At 37.4% G+C, this 17822-nt stretch overlaps 1 protein-coding gene across 3 annotated transcripts in view; it reads right to left on the minus strand.

Moving 5' to 3' along the window:
- Positions 1 to 5073: 5073 nt before the first annotated feature.
- INSC (INSC spindle orientation adaptor protein) overlaps positions 5074 to 17822 on the minus strand; it is a 108478-nt gene continuing 95729 nt past the window's right edge. For all 3 annotated transcript variants that reach the window (XM_088175672.1, XM_088175673.1, XM_088175674.1), the window contains exons 10-13: positions 11834 to 11900; positions 9742 to 9897; positions 8326 to 8402; positions 5074 to 6995 (exon numbers count right to left, since the gene is read on the minus strand). In XM_088175672.1, the coding sequence (XP_088031798.1) occupies positions 6867 to 6995; positions 8326 to 8402; positions 9742 to 9897; positions 11834 to 11900 (429 nt within the window). In that variant the 3' untranslated portion in view covers positions 5074 to 6866. The remainder of the gene's footprint in view (positions 6996 to 8325; positions 8403 to 9741; positions 9898 to 11833; positions 11901 to 17822) is intronic.

The following is a 17822-nucleotide window of genomic DNA, read 5'->3' on the forward strand; positions in this document are numbered from 1 at the left end:
CTTAATTTTCAGCAGTCTTTTTGATTATTGCTCCCACCAACTTCTAGCATTTAAATCTGAATTAAAACAGCTACAATGTTTTATTAATAATGAGAAAAGTGAACAAATTAAAAAGGTGATCAAAGGATAAATGAAGAAGGCAACTGAGTATGAGAAACAACAAAAGCATTGCCACATGAAAGGGGCTCTCAGATGAGCTTGCAAGCAATAGAAGTATAAATCATTTAAAAATATTTTAAATCAGCTGTTTTTAGCAAATGAAAGTTGCAGCTGAACAGGTGTTGGAGACAAAAGGCATTTCTATTACAGCCATGTCAGATCATTAACTGCAAAAAAGCTCCAAAGACATTTGCACACAAGGAATATCTAATATCACAAACGAAAAGAACATACTGGTATTGTTTAAGAAATTAGTCTTTTTAAAAATATTTTCCAAAATAAATTCTCTTTAAGTGGCCTCAGATGAAAGGAACCATATTAGAGACCTCAGTATTGCACAAAAGGATGAAAAGGAACACTTCACTCCTGTAATTTTTAGCCTACACAGGCAAGAGAAACAAAAAATGACAAAAGGAACAATTCATGAACATTCATCTGCAGCAGCATCCAGAAAATCCATCTGAGTGCACTGCCCAGCATGTTGGTACCTGTAACTATGATGCTTTCAAAAAGAAAAATGGATCATATTTGAGGAGAAACAGTTGTGAGATGATGATAACAGTGCAAGTGAGGAAACACAAAATTTAACCAGGATGTTGGACCAAGAGATTGCCTTGCTGCAGAGGTAACAGAGCAGTGAGACAGCTCCTGCCAATATCTGGTAAAAAATGTCACTGCCCAGGCTCACAGATGCTGGGTTTGGGCTCTCAGACTGAGCTGGGCAAGTCCTTCAGCTTCACTCCCTCTGAAGGGGAGCACTCCTCACTTGACATCAGAGGGAAAGGCCTGGAGAAAATCAGAAAGGAACACTCTTGTGCACTAACACACATCCACCACCTGCAGCACTGATGGGAAGCACATTCTCGACTCCAGAAAGGCTTCCCAGTGTTTGCTAGCTCAAAGATAATCCACAGTAAGCACAAAATTGACACTTCTGTGCAAGGGTTTAGCAATGGTCTGGATCATAAGCAACTTCCAAGCCAGCATGGATCCTACAGGATACCTGAACCTCCTGGAAATAATCCTCCTTTACCTGTGTCTTACCTGTGGTGTTGCTTTGCTCCAGGCTCTGCCTTGTAATGAAGTTTCTTTTCTTCTTCTTCTTCTGGGTTAGAGGAGATCTGTGGTTGTTTTCTTGTTTTCTGCTGAGCAGTGGCTTTCCTGACACGTGTAATACATGCAAGGTGATTACTCAGTGCTAGTTCACATATTGGCCACGAGACCCCACTTTGGAGTTCTTAGTTAGTGGCCCGTGACCTGCTTTTCTTCTACATTTTTTTCCTGCAGTAAGAAATCTATATTCTGGTATGTTATCATGAGATCAATGAGCTGGTCCAGCTACTCCTTGTTTTAAAACACATCAGTTAGCAGATACCAAACCAGTAAATGTCTTAATCATTTCAAAAGAGTGTGATCTTGCAAATTTTTCTGGTTTAAAGGAAATTGTGCTCGATATGTAAACAGCCTGTAAAACCCCAGCTGAACAAGTGCCTCCCATTTGTCTGCAGGAAATTCCAGACAGGAATTCACCTCCCCTGATCTGAACTAAGAGTCAGATGTCAAGGTATCTGTGACAGCTCCCTCAAAGAGATCATCAGCACTATTTTTCCACAGCTACTGGATAAAAAAAGGCAGCCCCGGGGTACTGTGCATGCTCTGTCCCAGGCAGCCATCCTCAAAGGGAAAGTATTGCCCACTTCTCTCTGTGCTCTACAGAAAAAAACTAAATTGCTGCTCTGGACTCTGCTTGCAGAACTGAGCCTCAAACAATTCATAATTCCCCCCTAGATAAAGAACATGAAGATTTCTTCTACTGATAAGAAAAAATTTTGAAAACTTTGATCTATGTAAATTGCTGCTCTGAATAAAAGGGTTTTTATCCTTAGTTTAGTGTTGTAAGATTTTATTTATATTTATTTTATGTGTTAGACCTCTACACATCTGAATCTAGCAAAATCCTGGAAACCATGGGTTACCTCTGACTCTTTATTTCTCTACAAGCAAACTGACTTACAGAAGTCAAAAGAAGTGCCATCAAATAAGACTTCCCTAGATCATTTGGGCCCATAATTATTCTCTTGATGTAAGTGAAAACACACGTGTCTGTTTCTGGTCCTTTTAGATATACCTGCTTGATTTATCATCATTTTTGTCTCACCTGATGAGCAGATATAACACAAATATTGTTAGGTTTATCCTTTCAGAACTACCCAAAAAAAAGAGATTTTTACAATATGGCATATTAAAAAAATAAATCAGACAAAGTAGATCACTTAGAAGACATGTGCATTATTAGGTCACGTTCTAAATGTTGTGAGGAACATGAACAAAAGCTGGTTAAAACCCATAATAATCCAGAAAGATTAAAGAAGAGGGGATGAGCAGTGATTTGTAACACAGGTGATGACAACAGTGATAGGTGAGGCACTGTATTATACACATCTCCTTTTTCACATCAATTAAACCTTTTGATCCTTTTTAATTTCTATTCAAAGCATATTTAGCAGCCTTACCTGCTACTTTTTTTTTTTTTTTTTTTGCCCCCACCGGTATCCCATAGGTTTCTTTGGGTTTTAGGTACACTTCAATTATTAAAAGAAAAAGTCACAGATTGGCTGTTGAAAATGAAAGAGAAGAATCTTTGATTTTTCCAGCATTTGGTCTGTAGGTCTAGTGGGTTTCTTTGATTTCTTTGATTCAGTGGTTATTTGGCTGACAACTGATCAATTCATAAACTCTTAGCCAGCAGGTCTGCTTGTAAAAGTACCAAAAAATGAAAATATGAGCTGATATAGCAATGCTTTCTCTCGGGTTTTTTGCAGGATATTTTGGTCCTTCCCCTTGTTGTGAGAACGATAAACATTCCTTTCTGTTCTACGTGATCCTTATTTCATCTATTTATCAAAGTATTTTTGTTACTTGGTTTCTCAGCAAAAACCTTTCCAATATAACAATTAGCAGGGCCAGACCTTGGAATGTAACTCTCTTGTGTTAGATAACTAGCAATTATACAAATACACTCCCAAGAGGAAGAAATTTGTCACAGCTGGAAAAAGAGAAACTCAGATCCAAGAGCGAGCCAGAAAATAGAGATAAAGGTGTCCACAAAGCAAAAAAAATGTCTAGAACACATGACCCTGTGTTTTTCTTTATCTTGTCAAAGGCTGGAATTATTCACCCACCTTCCCACCAGTTCTGCACTTCCAACTCCAATTAACAAATTCACTCTGGACCTTTCTTTCAATGCTTAATGCCATCTTCAACCCCCACCTTAAAAATGAGAACGCTGCTGAATAATTTAGAGTGATAATAATTTGCAGTGTCTAGAGTGCTTCTTTAAATATATTAAACTTAGTATCAATTTAAACTGAAGGTCAAAGCAGATTCCTCAAAATACAAAAGCCAACGTTATTTTGACTGTTCATTGCTGTTATTTGAGAGGAGATGGTCAACACAAAAATTTGGAACAAGTCATGTGAGAGACCAGAATCAGTCTGGTACAAAGGCAAAACCCTAAAAATTAAATAAATTTTTGGATACTAACAGGCAACCCCAAAAATAGTGAAGGTATGCAATTTACAAAGACATTATTTATTCTTTGTAGATACAAATACTATTTTAAACTGAAAAGGTCAGACAAGTAACATTCCACATAAATGATTCACGTACCAAGTACACAATAATCTGTGAAGAACCAAAATTTATTCTATGAATGAAACATCTGGGCCCTGAATATCTGTAAACACTCGGAAACTAAAGCTGAAATTTGAAGACATTGTCCAAAGTTGCTGGAGTGTAAATCAAAATTACAAAGAATCCTGCAGCTCACTGCATGTTTGTTAAGCATTTCTAATCTCATACAAAAGGGAAAATGTTCAGAAGAATTGAAGTGAAAGGACGACATTTCTAACAAGTTTGACATCCATTTTTTCAGGAAGATTAAACCAACATTCAGTCTCTAGGTCAATGAGCTGATTTGTGAGTGGATTAATTTCTACTCTCTCTCCTACCTGTATATTATACACACAGGGTGTCCAATGATTTAGCCACCACAATACATTATTTAGTGAAAGTTTCTTGATATGAAATATTTTATTTCATATTACATTTGAAAGCAAAAATGGTTTTTTTTCTGGCTTTAACTGTTCTTTTTTGTTTGTTTTGTTCAAAAGTTGGAAGCAAACATTTAGAATCCAGAATTCACTCAGAATCCCTAATTCTCGTTCAGAAGTAATGAGAAAAAGAAATCAATCTTTTTAAATGTCTTATTATTTCCAAGAGAATCAAGAGGTAAAGTTGGAGGTATGTTTATTTTCTCACAAACTTTAGCATGTACAAAAATAAAGTGCACAGCTCTAGGTGAAAAAAATCAGACCTAGCTGAAATAGTTTTGAGAATACTCAGGTGACACGAGGTCTGCTGAAATGGCTTTTTCAAGACATCTTTTCTGCTGCAAATATGAGCTCCACCTAAATTGACTTTACTTTTGTAATATCAACAGCCTTATCTGTAATATGAACACAATTAAATGGAAAATATGGGCCTAGAATTATGGACCCATATTGGCAGATTTAGAGTATCTGTAGTAAATTCGGTTGATGTGGGTTCACATTACATTATTTGAGAGTAAATTAATTGTTACCAACCTGCTCACTGAATATTTGATTGACCTGTTAGAAATTACATTTAAACATTATGAGTCATGATGGCATTTTCACTGTGCATGTGTGGAATTTTTTTTTTTTAAATGAGATTTTAAATTTACCTATTATTGGATAAACCCTACTCCATCTAGAAACTCAATACTCTGGTGTTAGCTGAAGCTGACAGAATCAGGTTCTGTACAGAAATTCACTGCAGAATTTGATGGGTTTTATCAGGGATTGCCATGCTATCAGAATGACAGAAACAAGATTTTATTTTAAATTAAAGGTTTTTAATTAAATTCATTGTTTAGACCAAGACATCCATGGCTTTCACATGTATTTCTGCTTAGTGAGGAAAGTGTTGAAATCCATCACTAACACAATATTTTTAAAGCTTTACAGTACCATACATTTTAACAATCTTGGAAAATTAAGAAGCTGTCTCAAAGGCAGCAGAAAAAAGCAGAATTCATCTCTGTGCTTACTAGAACATCTGATTCATCACTTTTCTCTGAATAGCTGCTCATGTCATTGTTGTGTAAGGTTTTAAAATGCAGTCGAGATAGAGTTCATTAAATGAAGAGCTCCCAAGAAAGACATTAAGGCAGAAACTTCCAAACTCGTGCAATCGAGGGAGAAAAATGTGACCTCCAGTGCCTCACTGCTTGAAGCAGGAGAGATTTCTCACATGCAGAAAATGGGGAAGGCAATCACAGCTTCAGATTTCCTGGTGCTTATCATCTAAACACCACGTAACACTAAAGAAATATTAATTAATTAAGCTGCTTAATATATCTAGAAAGTATTGTAAGGAAGGAATGTGGGGGGTTTTGGCAGATATCCTAGAACCCTGAAGTTATTGATCATAAAATGATCCAAAGCAATGTCTGGGAGCTATGAAGAAAAAAATTACATTTTTTTTAATAATCCATTGAGTTCTTTGTGAAAAAAACACTACCAAGGTATTGCTGGTTGAGTAATGTTCAATATATGTGGTTTGTCAATGAAAAGTAAAAACAAGAATTAAGAAGAATGTTCATGAAAAAAAGTCAATTTCAAAATCACATCTGTTGTTTAGGTTATCATCCATTTCTCAACTTCCAGAGCTCCTAAGAGTCCCAGTCAAGTTTTAAAAATACAGGACTAGTTAGCAAACCAGAAAAAGGAAAATTCAAGTTACAATTAATTCAACTTTTCAGATTATTTAACATAGATGTGAACAACTTTTCACAAAAACAGTAGCTTGAGTATTAAAATCATGTCTGGACATCAGCACTTCCATTTCTTGTAAGGCTTGGAAAGAAGAAAAAGTTATCACTGTGTAATTATTTTAAATCATAGGTGGAAAATCTAAGGTTATGAGATAAAACACACATACCATCAAAGATTTCTCTAGAATTCGATGAATTTCTTTAGGAAATTTCAGTCAATGTGAATAAAGAGCTTTCTGTTAGTTTGTATCCTCTGATGGAGCACATCTTTCTACAGCCTAAGAATGTATTCTAGCATCATTTGAAGCAGTAGCTGAACATTTCTTGGAAATTTTTCTCTCAGTTACATAATTGTATTAAAAAATAACAACAGATAAGAGTGGACTCTGACTATAACATCCCTTTCTTTTCCAAGTATATACTTGCAGCTTTTAGGATTATTTTTCTCCTAGTACAGATGAGGCTAAAATATTTATTTAAAAAACCCTACAAAATGTCCTAACTATGGAAAAATATCAGTGATAAAGCATCATTAGAAGCATTTAACATCAGAGCAACAAATTATTGGCTTCATTACCTTAATTAAACTATATTAAACAAAGCATTTTGTTAGATGGCAATGATAAGGTCTCGTGTGTCTTGGCAGGAAAATAAAACAAAAAATTACCTTTGCAAACCACAGTAACGAGTTTTCTCATTCTGTACCTTTGCCCTGACAAACCACGTGTTCATGGGTTTAGAATAAATAAGTCATAAATAACAATAGGACTAAACCAAAATAAAATTGTACATGTGTTCCTTACTGTGTACCTATCACCTTCACTATTGTTCAAAGGGTTTTGGCTCCCATTTACACAAAGCTCTCTTCCATATTTGTGCATAGCAGGAAAGAATCCACGAGCCTGGGCTTTACCAGCTGCTGAAAATCTGAATCTTCCAGTCCATCAGGATTCGTGACTGCCAGTCTCCTCAAGGCTGCCTGGAAAAACAAACAAACAAAAAAAAAACATCATCATTGCAATGCAGGCAGGCTTGGCAAAATCTTCATTGCAGGAATTCATCATAACCACATCTAAATGACAGCCAGAACTCAAAACTGAGCTGGGCAGGTCTAGGAATTCTGCTGCCTGGGTAATCTCTCCTTATTGTCTTCATCTGTCAGGTGAATCTTCCCTCACACAAAGTTATTAAATGACAATTATTTTGGGGCACGTTACTTTTAGACCTGAGCAGCAGGTCTGAGTACAGCACCACTAACAATACCTATCACAGCCTGAAGCAATTTATGTCTCAAGGACAACATTTTTGCCACCTTTTTCTCAGAAAACATCTCCAGAGAGTTAACTAAAATAGCAGGAGAAGCAGAATTTCTGAGACAGGAGGTAGGTAACGTCTCAAGCAACAGGCGTGGATTCAAGGAATGTGCAGCAACAACTTCAATGAGACAGAAAAAATCACGGTCTGGTTTGCTGCCATTGCTCTGTGGTCTCTGCTCTAACCACACGAGATTAACGAGTCCTCTTGGCATGCAGGAAGAATAATCACAGCATTTTCTACACTCACATTTTACTTTCTTCATCCTCAGTAAGACTGGCTTAAACGAATAAGCTGTAATGACCAAGCTTTACTTTCACATTTAAAATAGCCCCAATATCATAAAGCAGTGACAAAGACCATTTTTCAGTCTCCATTCACCAGGGATCACCCATGTCCCCAGAGCTGCTCACAGAATGCTCAGTGAAATCGTCCAGCTCTGGGATCTGCCTCACAGTGCAGGGCCAGCAGATGGGATCTTTCTCCTGAGCAGAGAAAGTGAAAAGCTTCTGTTGCCCACTCCTTGCTGGGCACTGTATTGTCTTGGTGATGCAAACAGAACAAAAAAAAAATCGGATTGGAGTTGAAGCAAGAAATATCTTTTCCCCTTTTTTTGGATGCTTTACGTAAATATTTTCATGTACGTGCGTAGGTGCAGATAAAGGGCTGCTACCCCCATGGCTCAAGGCTAATTTCCACAAACATAAGACCATCAGAAAATGGAATTTAGGAATTAATGAATCCCTAAATTCCAAAGTGTTCTGAGGAAAATTTTTGGACTGTGAAGATGAAGCCATTTTTCCTTACGTGCTTAAATCTTCAATCCGAGGATGAGAAATTGATAGTGAACAGGATTATGCTTGAGGGGAAAAGCAGGAGACCCTGACATGAATTTAAAACATTACTGCAATACTTCTGCATTTTTGAAATCTAAATGGATGTTTTTTCCTTAATTTTCCAGTATAAGCATGAAAGGAAAATAAAAATGTACATACCAGGCATGCCACTAAAACAGAATCACTGTTATTTCTTTCTGTGGGTGATCTGCAAAGTTTAATCAGGCGAGGAATACCTGAGTGCACAAAAGAGTGTCAGGAGAAATAATTTAGAAAAACAGCTTCTTATTTTGTGATATTTTTTAGATGCATCATGTTTATCTTTTTTTCAGTAGAGATGATCTCTAATGCAAAGATGATGTGCAAACACTTAGGGGACTTTCCATGGAGCTATGCAGTTCAGAGCACTCATAATTAACAGTTGTAAAGCATAAACAAATAAATTGGCTTTACTTGCTGCTGCAGTTTCAGAGTGGAAATGGTGACCTCCATTTCCTCCCTACCAATCCTCCCACACACCCTTGAAGAGAACACATTCCCTCCCGTGGGATTCATCCCATCTGGACCCGCAGGGGTCCCAGTTTCCTGTGCCCTGCCAGGGTTTCGGTGCAGGGCTGCAGAGGCAGCAGGGTCAGCGGGCACAGGGAGGCACAGCTGTGTGTTCAGTGCGTGCTGCACCTCGGGCTCCTCTGGGAAAACAGCCAGAGCTTCATTCAGCTCCATCCCCTCAGCCACCCTCTGGACACACTCCATAGGGAATAGCTGTCACAAAGTCTACTACTGTTGGGGGAGATGAAAATGGAAAACTTTATAAATATGATTGCCTGGCAAAAGATTTTGAGAATAGAGAGACTATAAGTGAGATTGAAATGAAATCCATCTTTGAGATATCAAAACTTAGTTACTAAACAATTGGAAAATAATAGAATGGCCAGCTTAAAGTAATCCCCTCTTGACTGAAGAATCCCCTCTGCTTGCAGGCAGGCCCAAGGGTCAGAGAAGACCCTACTAGCATGGCAGAGGGGGTCCAAAGAGTTGTTTTTAGGGTTTAAAGTGTAACACAGTCTGGTTATGTAGTGATTCTTATAGGCTGTATGTAAATGTTATAGGATTTGTATCTTGTATTAGATTGGTGAGTTAAAATTAGAATATTCAACACAGAAGAAGATTTAAAGCATTGTAATGGGAAGCTTGCTCTCTTATATTCTTACTTTGCTCTCTTACTTCTCTTACTTTACATTCTCTTCTTAGAGTGTAAGAGGGGTAAAAGCTTTCTTCTCACCTCTTACCCCTTGCCCTCTCTTTACTCTTTTCTCTCTTGCCCTCCTGCCCTGAGCTGTGGCTGGCAGCTCCAAGCAGAGCCTTCTACCCACGCCCTTGGCAATAATCCACAAATCAATAATCCACAAATCAATAATCCACAAATCAATAATCCACAAATCCCAAAGCCTGGCTTTGCAGATCTCTCCATCAGTCCCAACCCTCCTGACCACCAGCAGCTCCTACAGCCCACCCAGAGAGGCTAAAAAAATTAAAAATTTCTGCAAGACTGGCAGTTCCTCCCTCTTTCCTTACAGCTGAGTTTCACAGCTGCCTCTGCCACCTCGGGGGCTCGGCTGAGCCTGGCCAGGGTCACTGCAGATTTCTGCTGCACTCGCTCACAAGCTGCAATTTCTGCTGCACTTCCCGACGAGGGCTTTTCACAGAGCATCTCCATTAAAAGTTTGACACCTGAAAGAATGTAAAAGCCTTGGTTGTCTGCTTTCCAAAAAAAAAAAACAACTAAAAACAACAACAAAAAAATCAAAACAAACAAAAAAACCCCCAAAAACTAAAACAAAAAACAACAACCAAAAAAACCAAAAACAAGCAAACAAAAAAAACCAAAACAGAAAACTAAAACAAAAAACCAAAACAACAAAAACAAAAAACCAAAAACAAAAAAAACCAAAACCACAAAAAACAAACAAAAAAAAGAAAAAACAGAAAACAGCAACAAAAAACCCAAACCCAAACAAACAAAAAACCCAAAAACAACAAAACAACAAAAAAAAACCCAAAAAAACCAAAACAATCAAACAACAAAAACAACAACAACGAACAAAAACAAACAAACAAAAAACAAACAAAAAACCAACAAAAACAAAAAAACTTCCTCAGTACAAAAAAGGAAAGTTGGGTTAATAGAGAGCAGCCACTGTTGGAGAATACAGCAAGGTAAAGCTGCAGTTTTGACCTCAGCACCCAGGCACATCTGATCTATGCATGACTTTGTCTTCACTAGGAAACTACAGAACTTCTGGAACTAGAAAAGGCACTAAAAGGTGCATTCCTACTCTAACAGGTGATATTCTGAATTTCACGAATTTATTGCACTCAACCAAATGTGATTCTTTATTTGCTTCTAAATTAACCTGAAGGTAATCACAGCCTGAAAAGCCTGTAGTGACATATTTCAGGTCCCTAAATGAAGTTTCACTCTCAATTAAAGTAATGGTTTTTTTGTTTGTTTACACATTTTTAAGCAAGCCTTTAAAAGTTTTCTTCTCAAACTGTTTAAGGGTATTTTAGAATGAGGAATGCTTTAAGGAAGGAAATTATGAAATCTTGTTTCTTGAAATTTACTGCATGACTGACTCTTCACTCCAGAAGAGACAATGTCATCCATGTCAAATTCATTAATTTATTGTTGCCTGTAGAAGTTGATATTCTTCTTGTAGCACCACAAAAAAAAAAAAAAAAGATGATGATTTTTCTTTTCTAGATTATTTTAAGTGTAAAGACAATTATGTGCTATTAGACTCCATATGCTATTAGGCATTCAGATTACATCAGGTAGCATCAGAGGATTTTAGCTGTTAGTACATTTGCATAAATAATTCAGAGAATTATCATCAGAACCATGCAGCTAGATAATAATCAATCAACACAGAAAAAAGCCAGAGTTGAGAAGAAAGTACCTCAATTCTCCAGCATCCAAAGACCATTCTCAGAATGTGGCACCTGCTTATTAGAACATTAGGCAGACACAAAAAAGATTTTGCACACAGGATGAGTGCCAAGCCCTCTAAAAAGCCAGGGGGCAAATGCTTCTTGTGAAATTCCAGGATAAAGTGTGTACCCAAATTTTACTTGGTGTCATTGTCCCTGACAATCCACATGAGTTAGGCCTCCTTGGCCTAGCAAAGCAATATATGTGAATTTTTAATGTAATTTAATGTTTCCCATTTAAAAAAAAAAAAAAAAAGGAAAAAAACCCCAAAGGGACTGGTCTTGCTGTGTTACTCAGCCTTGGGCTGGCTGGGGGGTGTGTTAATAAGGCATTTCCATCTGACCACAATTTCACCTGCATTACCACAGCACAGGTTCCTGAAACACTTCTTACAACTTTGCTTTGCCTCTAGGAGTAAGTCACACACACAGAACGGCAGCAAAGTGGCCACAAATGCAAAGTTTCCTAAACCAGTGGCATTTTATTTCAGTCATGTAGAACCATCCCCAGGACTCAGTTTGCACCCTGCAGCAATGTGCAATATCCAGCAGAGACAGGATGCAAAATGAAGCTTTATTAGTGAAGCCTTTCTCCTTTACCTTGTAAGTACAACACTCCCATCCTCTCAGACTCTCCAGAATTAAACAAAAAACAAAATTCAGCTAAAATACATACCATTTCCTTGAATGATTTCTGAAGCACACTGGTCCAACACAGACATGTTTGCCAATATTGTTACCACCTGTTGTTAAAAAGAGAAGGAAATGTGAAGTCTGGTCCTACAATTCAATAATATTAAATATCATTGTGGTTCATAAAATAAATATGGCAGAAATATGGCAAATATTCAGGAGTGCTGTCATTGCACTGAATTGGTTCAGATGGAATGCTAAGAAATCCTTGCTAGAGATTGGAGTTCTGAGCTTTGATTCAAGGGAATATTTAAGGAATATTTTTCAGTTTTGTTGAAGTCAAAAATTGTGTGCATGTCAAGGCACTGTCTCAAAAGCAACTGGACTTAAAATTCCATTTATTCCTTTCCAGAGAAAAAAGACCAAGGTCAGCCTTTGTGCCAACACATCCTGTGTTGGCTGATCTGTGAACAATCAAATTCTGAGATCTTGATTTACAGAATTTCTTATCCCAAATAGCTTTAACTGTTTTTGAGATTAAGTGTAACTCAGCTTGCTTCAAGTGATGCAGCAAGCCACTGGCAGAGACTGAACGTGGTGGTGCTGCAGGCTCTCAGCCAGCCATTCCCTTCATTGAGATCTTTCTCACACATCCTGCAAGACATTCTTCTCAATCCTTTAAATACTTGGCTTTTTGCATGCAGACACATCCCTATATTAACAGCATATGTGAGAGACCAAATGATAAATGCTAGAGATCATCAGAATGCAAAACAGAAATAATATTCTTTCTTAAGGGGGTTTTAAATTTAATCTAATTCAGGAAAACTGACCAGCCTGAAAAATAATGGTCAGTTTTGGAACTGGTGACGAGCTTTTTGAGTGTACAGTGTCAGTTCAGAAAGCAGCAAACTTCTCAGATGTAAGGAGACATGAGATCAAATCACCATTCTGATCTCACTTTGCCGTTTTAGAAACAAGGATGACTCATTTCCGATGCTGTGACATAAAGGTCTTCCACTTTTGAAGGCAGTGTTACAGTGTCATCTCTCTGAATAAATAAACTCACTTAGCATGCAAATGGCTGCTGAAACTCTACAGAGTGACAGGTAGAAATATGGTAACTCAGTGTATGTCTATGTATTTATTCCATATTAATTATTAACTGTGTTGCAGGCAGAGTGTATATGTTTTCTCATTCTAAATTATATCCCGTTAATGAAAATTGCTTCCTCTGTGCAGAATCTGTACCCCATGTGGCTCTCTAAGCCACAGATGAAGAATTCAATTAACCACAATTTGAATACATGCCAATTATTCCACTGCTTCAAGTTATTTTGTCTAATAAGTATTTTCATACATAAAAATAGTTTGTGTGCATCTTTTGACACCAAAAAATTATTTGAGGTTATAGCTATACTTCCTTTGTGTTGATTATGTGGCCTCCAGATTTTGCAATATTTATGGACTACTCTGAAGGGTTTGTTTGTAACCTTATCCAGAGGGGTGAAAAAAAGACCCTTATGATCAATGACCATCAAGTTCTACCTATATTAACTTTTAAAATCTTAGTAGCATTCAAATAGTAGTTAAGCCATAGATTAGCTCACTACATGTGGGTAGATTTTTCTTTCCCCAAGAAAATTCGTGTTCCTGTGATGTAAACCATGTAACAAAGAGGATAATGTAAAAATACAATAGGCAAGAAGAGTTTACTTTAAATGCTCTTTTTCCCCTACATTTTCCTATTTTAAAGTTCATGCAACTTACATGAAAATTTCCTCTGTAACACAAACCAAATTTCAAGGAAGTTTCCTATTAAAGATGAACTCTCCAGAGGAAAACACAACCAAATGGAGACTCAATTTGCTTCAGAAAGTAACATTTCTTTGAGTGCTGGTATTAAAGAAGTCTCATTTCTTCTGGATTTAGGGTTGATCAAAAACCATAAATAGATGCTTTCCAGTAGGTTCTCTCCCACTAGATTTTTTTTTTCTTTTTGTCTAATAATACAGAGGCTTACACTGCAGTCTTCATCTTTGCTTCTTTTCCCATTATCTGACTCCAAATTTCATAAAGCCTTAGGCAGTTTCAAAAATAACTCTGAAATCCTGTTGAATCAGCAAACCAGGTCAGATGTTATTGTCAGACATGGAGAACACAAAGATACAGATAAAAATGACTGCCCAAGCCTCATTCTGTAGGGGAAAATTACTGGGAAAGAACAGATACCAAAGCCTCTTTCAGGACTGAAATAACTTGGAAACAACTGAAAGACTTGAAGATATTTAACATGGAAACTCTACTGCTCAACTACAATTTTTAATATCAATTTCATTAATTGCTCAAGAAATTGTAAAAGAGCACGCTCCATGATTACAAAATACTGGCACTTGACAAAATTTTCGATTCTTGCAAATTTTTTTTGGATTCCTAAGCCACGCAATGAACTTGTGGTCACCTCAGAGTGTAAGAAAGAAGACATCCTGAAGACAGGCTACACGAGTTTTGGTCATCTGCCATTGCTTTTCCTACCGTGGAGCAGGAATGTGCTGAAGCCACACACTAATTCTTGACCCGTGGGATTTGTAGAAGTGCTATTAAGCAAATTTTGTCAGGGAATCCAGCATAATTCCCTACCCCAGCACCTGTATCTCTGCTAAGCAGATCTGCTTTGGAGGTGGATCCTGACCCCTGCATTTCCAATATTTGTATTTTAGCAGTGCTCTCCAATAGAGTGACACAGGCTGGTCCCCACTCCTTTCTCTGCCATCCAAATCCATCCAAAATTGCAGGAGTCTCACTAGGGCAGGAGTCTGCTAAACCTGGTGGCTGCAGTTTGTTAACTGGCAGCCCTGAATCCACTGTACTAATGAAAACCACAGAAAAATGGGTTTGCTCAACCAATAACCAGCATAGAATCATGGAACAGCTTGGGTTGGAAGGGACCTTAGAGATAATTTAACCCCAATCCCTGCCATAGGTAGAGACACTTCCTACTTGATCAGTTTGCTCAGAGCTCCATCCTTTGGATGGACATTTCCATTGGCATTGGGCACTTCCAGGGATGGGACACCCACAGCTTCTCTGGCAAACCTGTGCCAAGGTCTCAGCACCCTCCCAGCAAAGAATTTCTCCCTAAAATCTATTCCAAACCTGCTCTCTTTCAGTTTGAGGCCATTCCCCTTGTGCTGTCACTGCATGCCCTTGTCAAAAGTCCTTCTCCCTCTTCCCTGCTGGCTCCCTCAGGTCCTGGAAGGGCTCAGAGGTTTATTAGGATCAGAGGGAAGCTGGATGGATGGCTCAGGTCAGTGTCAGGAAGGAGCAGAGGAACAGCCCTGAAGGTTCAACACCTGCCTGTTCTGGTGTGCTCAGCTCCCCTCACTGTGTCACTGAGACACAGGAAAAGGCAAAGCCTCAGAGCAGCTCATGCTTTAGCACCTTAAAAATAACAGTTATTTCATATTTTTAAAATGCCAGTACAGCATCATCTTCTTAGTATTGCAGTTGCCCTGGAAATTAATCTGAAATCTAAACAAAAATCTCTTTAGCACCTTTTGAAGGGGCACCAACTTAGCAAAATATCAACATGCAGAGATTTCATTGGGAGTAGTAAGATTTTTCATAAGAGACTAGAGCAGGTAACTTTCAGAACTCAAAATAAAAAAAAACCACACCCAAAATCAAGAAGCTTTGAAGGTTCATCTTTAAATGGCTGGTTGGTGAATTGATTATACAGGGATATTAGAGGGGCTTCTTAAGGCCCACAGAACATTTCCCTATTTAATAAATAAACTTTAAAAATAACAGTTATTTCATATTTGTTAAATGCCAGTACAGCATCATCTTCTTAGTATTGCAGTTGCCCTGGAAATTAATCTGAAATCTAAACAAAAATCTCTGTTTTTATAAGCAAAATAAGTAAACAGATATTAAACACAGATACTTCTCTAGTGACATCATACATTATTATAAGATTGGCAGTGTTGATCTTTTTTGGTTATTCCATATATATTTCATAATTTAAAATTTGTTTCTATTTCCACATAGTTTCCTTCCACTGCCTCAGACTTTCACACATATTGAATTTATGAATGGTGAACCTTTTAAGTTCTGCAGTCTGCTTTGCCCTGAACTGTAGGAATTTCAGATGTCAAGAGCAATTTAAATTTGAGAAACCATGGTTAATTAGAATCTTTAAAATAATGTCATTCAAACAACAACCACCTTGGAAACTATTTTTGCTAAAATAGGTAATTAATAATAAATTACTATAATAAAATTTCTCCAGACAACTAATGGTGACTAATGCACATCAACCTGTTTACAAAGGTGCTGAATCTTTGTTGCTAAAGTAAAAAGTAGATACAAATGCTTTGTTATAAAATAAGATACACTGAGAGTGTAAATCCGTAATTATCAAAGAACATTTAAGAAACAGAAAGATTCTCTGAAAACTTTCCCTTAGTGAGAGATTTAAGGGAGTTTTTCCCTTTATTGTGATCCCAACTCCTAATGAAGAAAGATGCCACAGGGTTTGGAGGATGAAGCACACATTTCAGCCTGCCAAAGGGCCAAGATTTTCCACAGCTGAGGGTCCCTTACAGAGGTGGAAGGTGTGGTGCTAAAATACCTTTATTGATAATAAAGGCACACTGCTCAGTAGGCTTTTATTAACAGTCCTGACATAAAAAGACACAAGCTCAAAATAAGAATTAGCAAGTAATTTAATAGAGTGGCAAAGTGGATCAATATAGAATTGCTAATTCTCTTAGTTAATTACTCCTTTAAGGCTGATTCATCGCTAAGTAATATTAATTTTTGTACATATTATAAGGGCATTTTGTAATTCATTCAAATAAATGACATCAGCATAAATCATAGTGTGTCTGCAAAGTTCCAGACAGCCATCTTCAGAAAGTGGCACTGGGAAAACTACTCAGAAGCAAGACAGAGTCTCTGTTTCTGAAGGTAATTAAAATCATCTGAATGTCACAATTCAAGATCCATCCACAGGGAGACAGCAAAAGAGTGCATTTAGCAAGCACCAAGAACAGGCATTCAACAAGCTGAGGTAGGAAAAAAACCTTCCAAGATATTATCTATCAGGAGAAAAATCTTCAGTAAAAAAAATCTCTGGAAAAATTCTCTCTGGGACATTATATACATAAAAATCGAAAATAACTCCAATTGCTTCTGATAGTCTTTTTTTTTAATTGGGAATTTAGTTTTCCTTCCTGAAAACAGAAAATAACTACACCTGGATGAGCAGAAGAAGCTAATATCCCCCCAAAATAATAACAGTGGTTGGAGACAGGATCTGCTTGCAAAGTCTAGGTTTATTCTGGGACTGTGCCAGGGAATTGTATTTTTGGCATGATGAACCAGGGCAACAGAGACTAAAGCTATAGGAAATTTACATTTTGGAATGAAGGAACTCTTTCCTACATTTTTATTTACTTTACTTCCTATTGCTGACTAATCTAGATAAGGAATAGGCAGAATAGCCTATTTAGCCTATTAGAATAGCCTAAATAAAACATTATTTGTTTTAAAGAAGCACAAAGGACCTGCACCCTGTGTGGAGCAAATTGTGGAATTCACATCCCATAAACCAGGGCATATAACTAAAACAGGGATTGAGTTAATGGCCACAGTTTTCTGTAATTCATGTTAAAACCATCTCAGACTTCCTTCAAGGCATTGAAAAGATTATTCTCATGTTTTGAAACAAGCTCAGTCAGCCAAAGGCACCTAAGGGATGTGATCTCAGAGCAGAGCACAAATTAGCCTTTCAACACAAATTAGCTTTTTTCAACTGAGCTGAGATTTTATTCTTCCAGCTGAACCCCTTGCTTTGCAAGTGGGAGCACACTGTCTTATCCCACACAGAATCTAAAATATGAAAGGCAGAATTGTAACTAAGCAGGAATTTGGTCTCAAATTCCTTCAAAGTTTTAGTGTTAAGGTAGTCAGTCAGTTTTGCACTGCTGAAATATAACAACCCATAACATTGAACACACAATGCCAGT

Source organism: Sturnus vulgaris, chromosome 18, assembly GCF_052056855.1.
Source record: "Sturnus vulgaris isolate bStuVul1 chromosome 18, bStuVul1.hap1, whole genome shotgun sequence".
Taxonomy (NCBI): Eukaryota; Metazoa; Chordata; class Aves; order Passeriformes; family Sturnidae; genus Sturnus; species Sturnus vulgaris.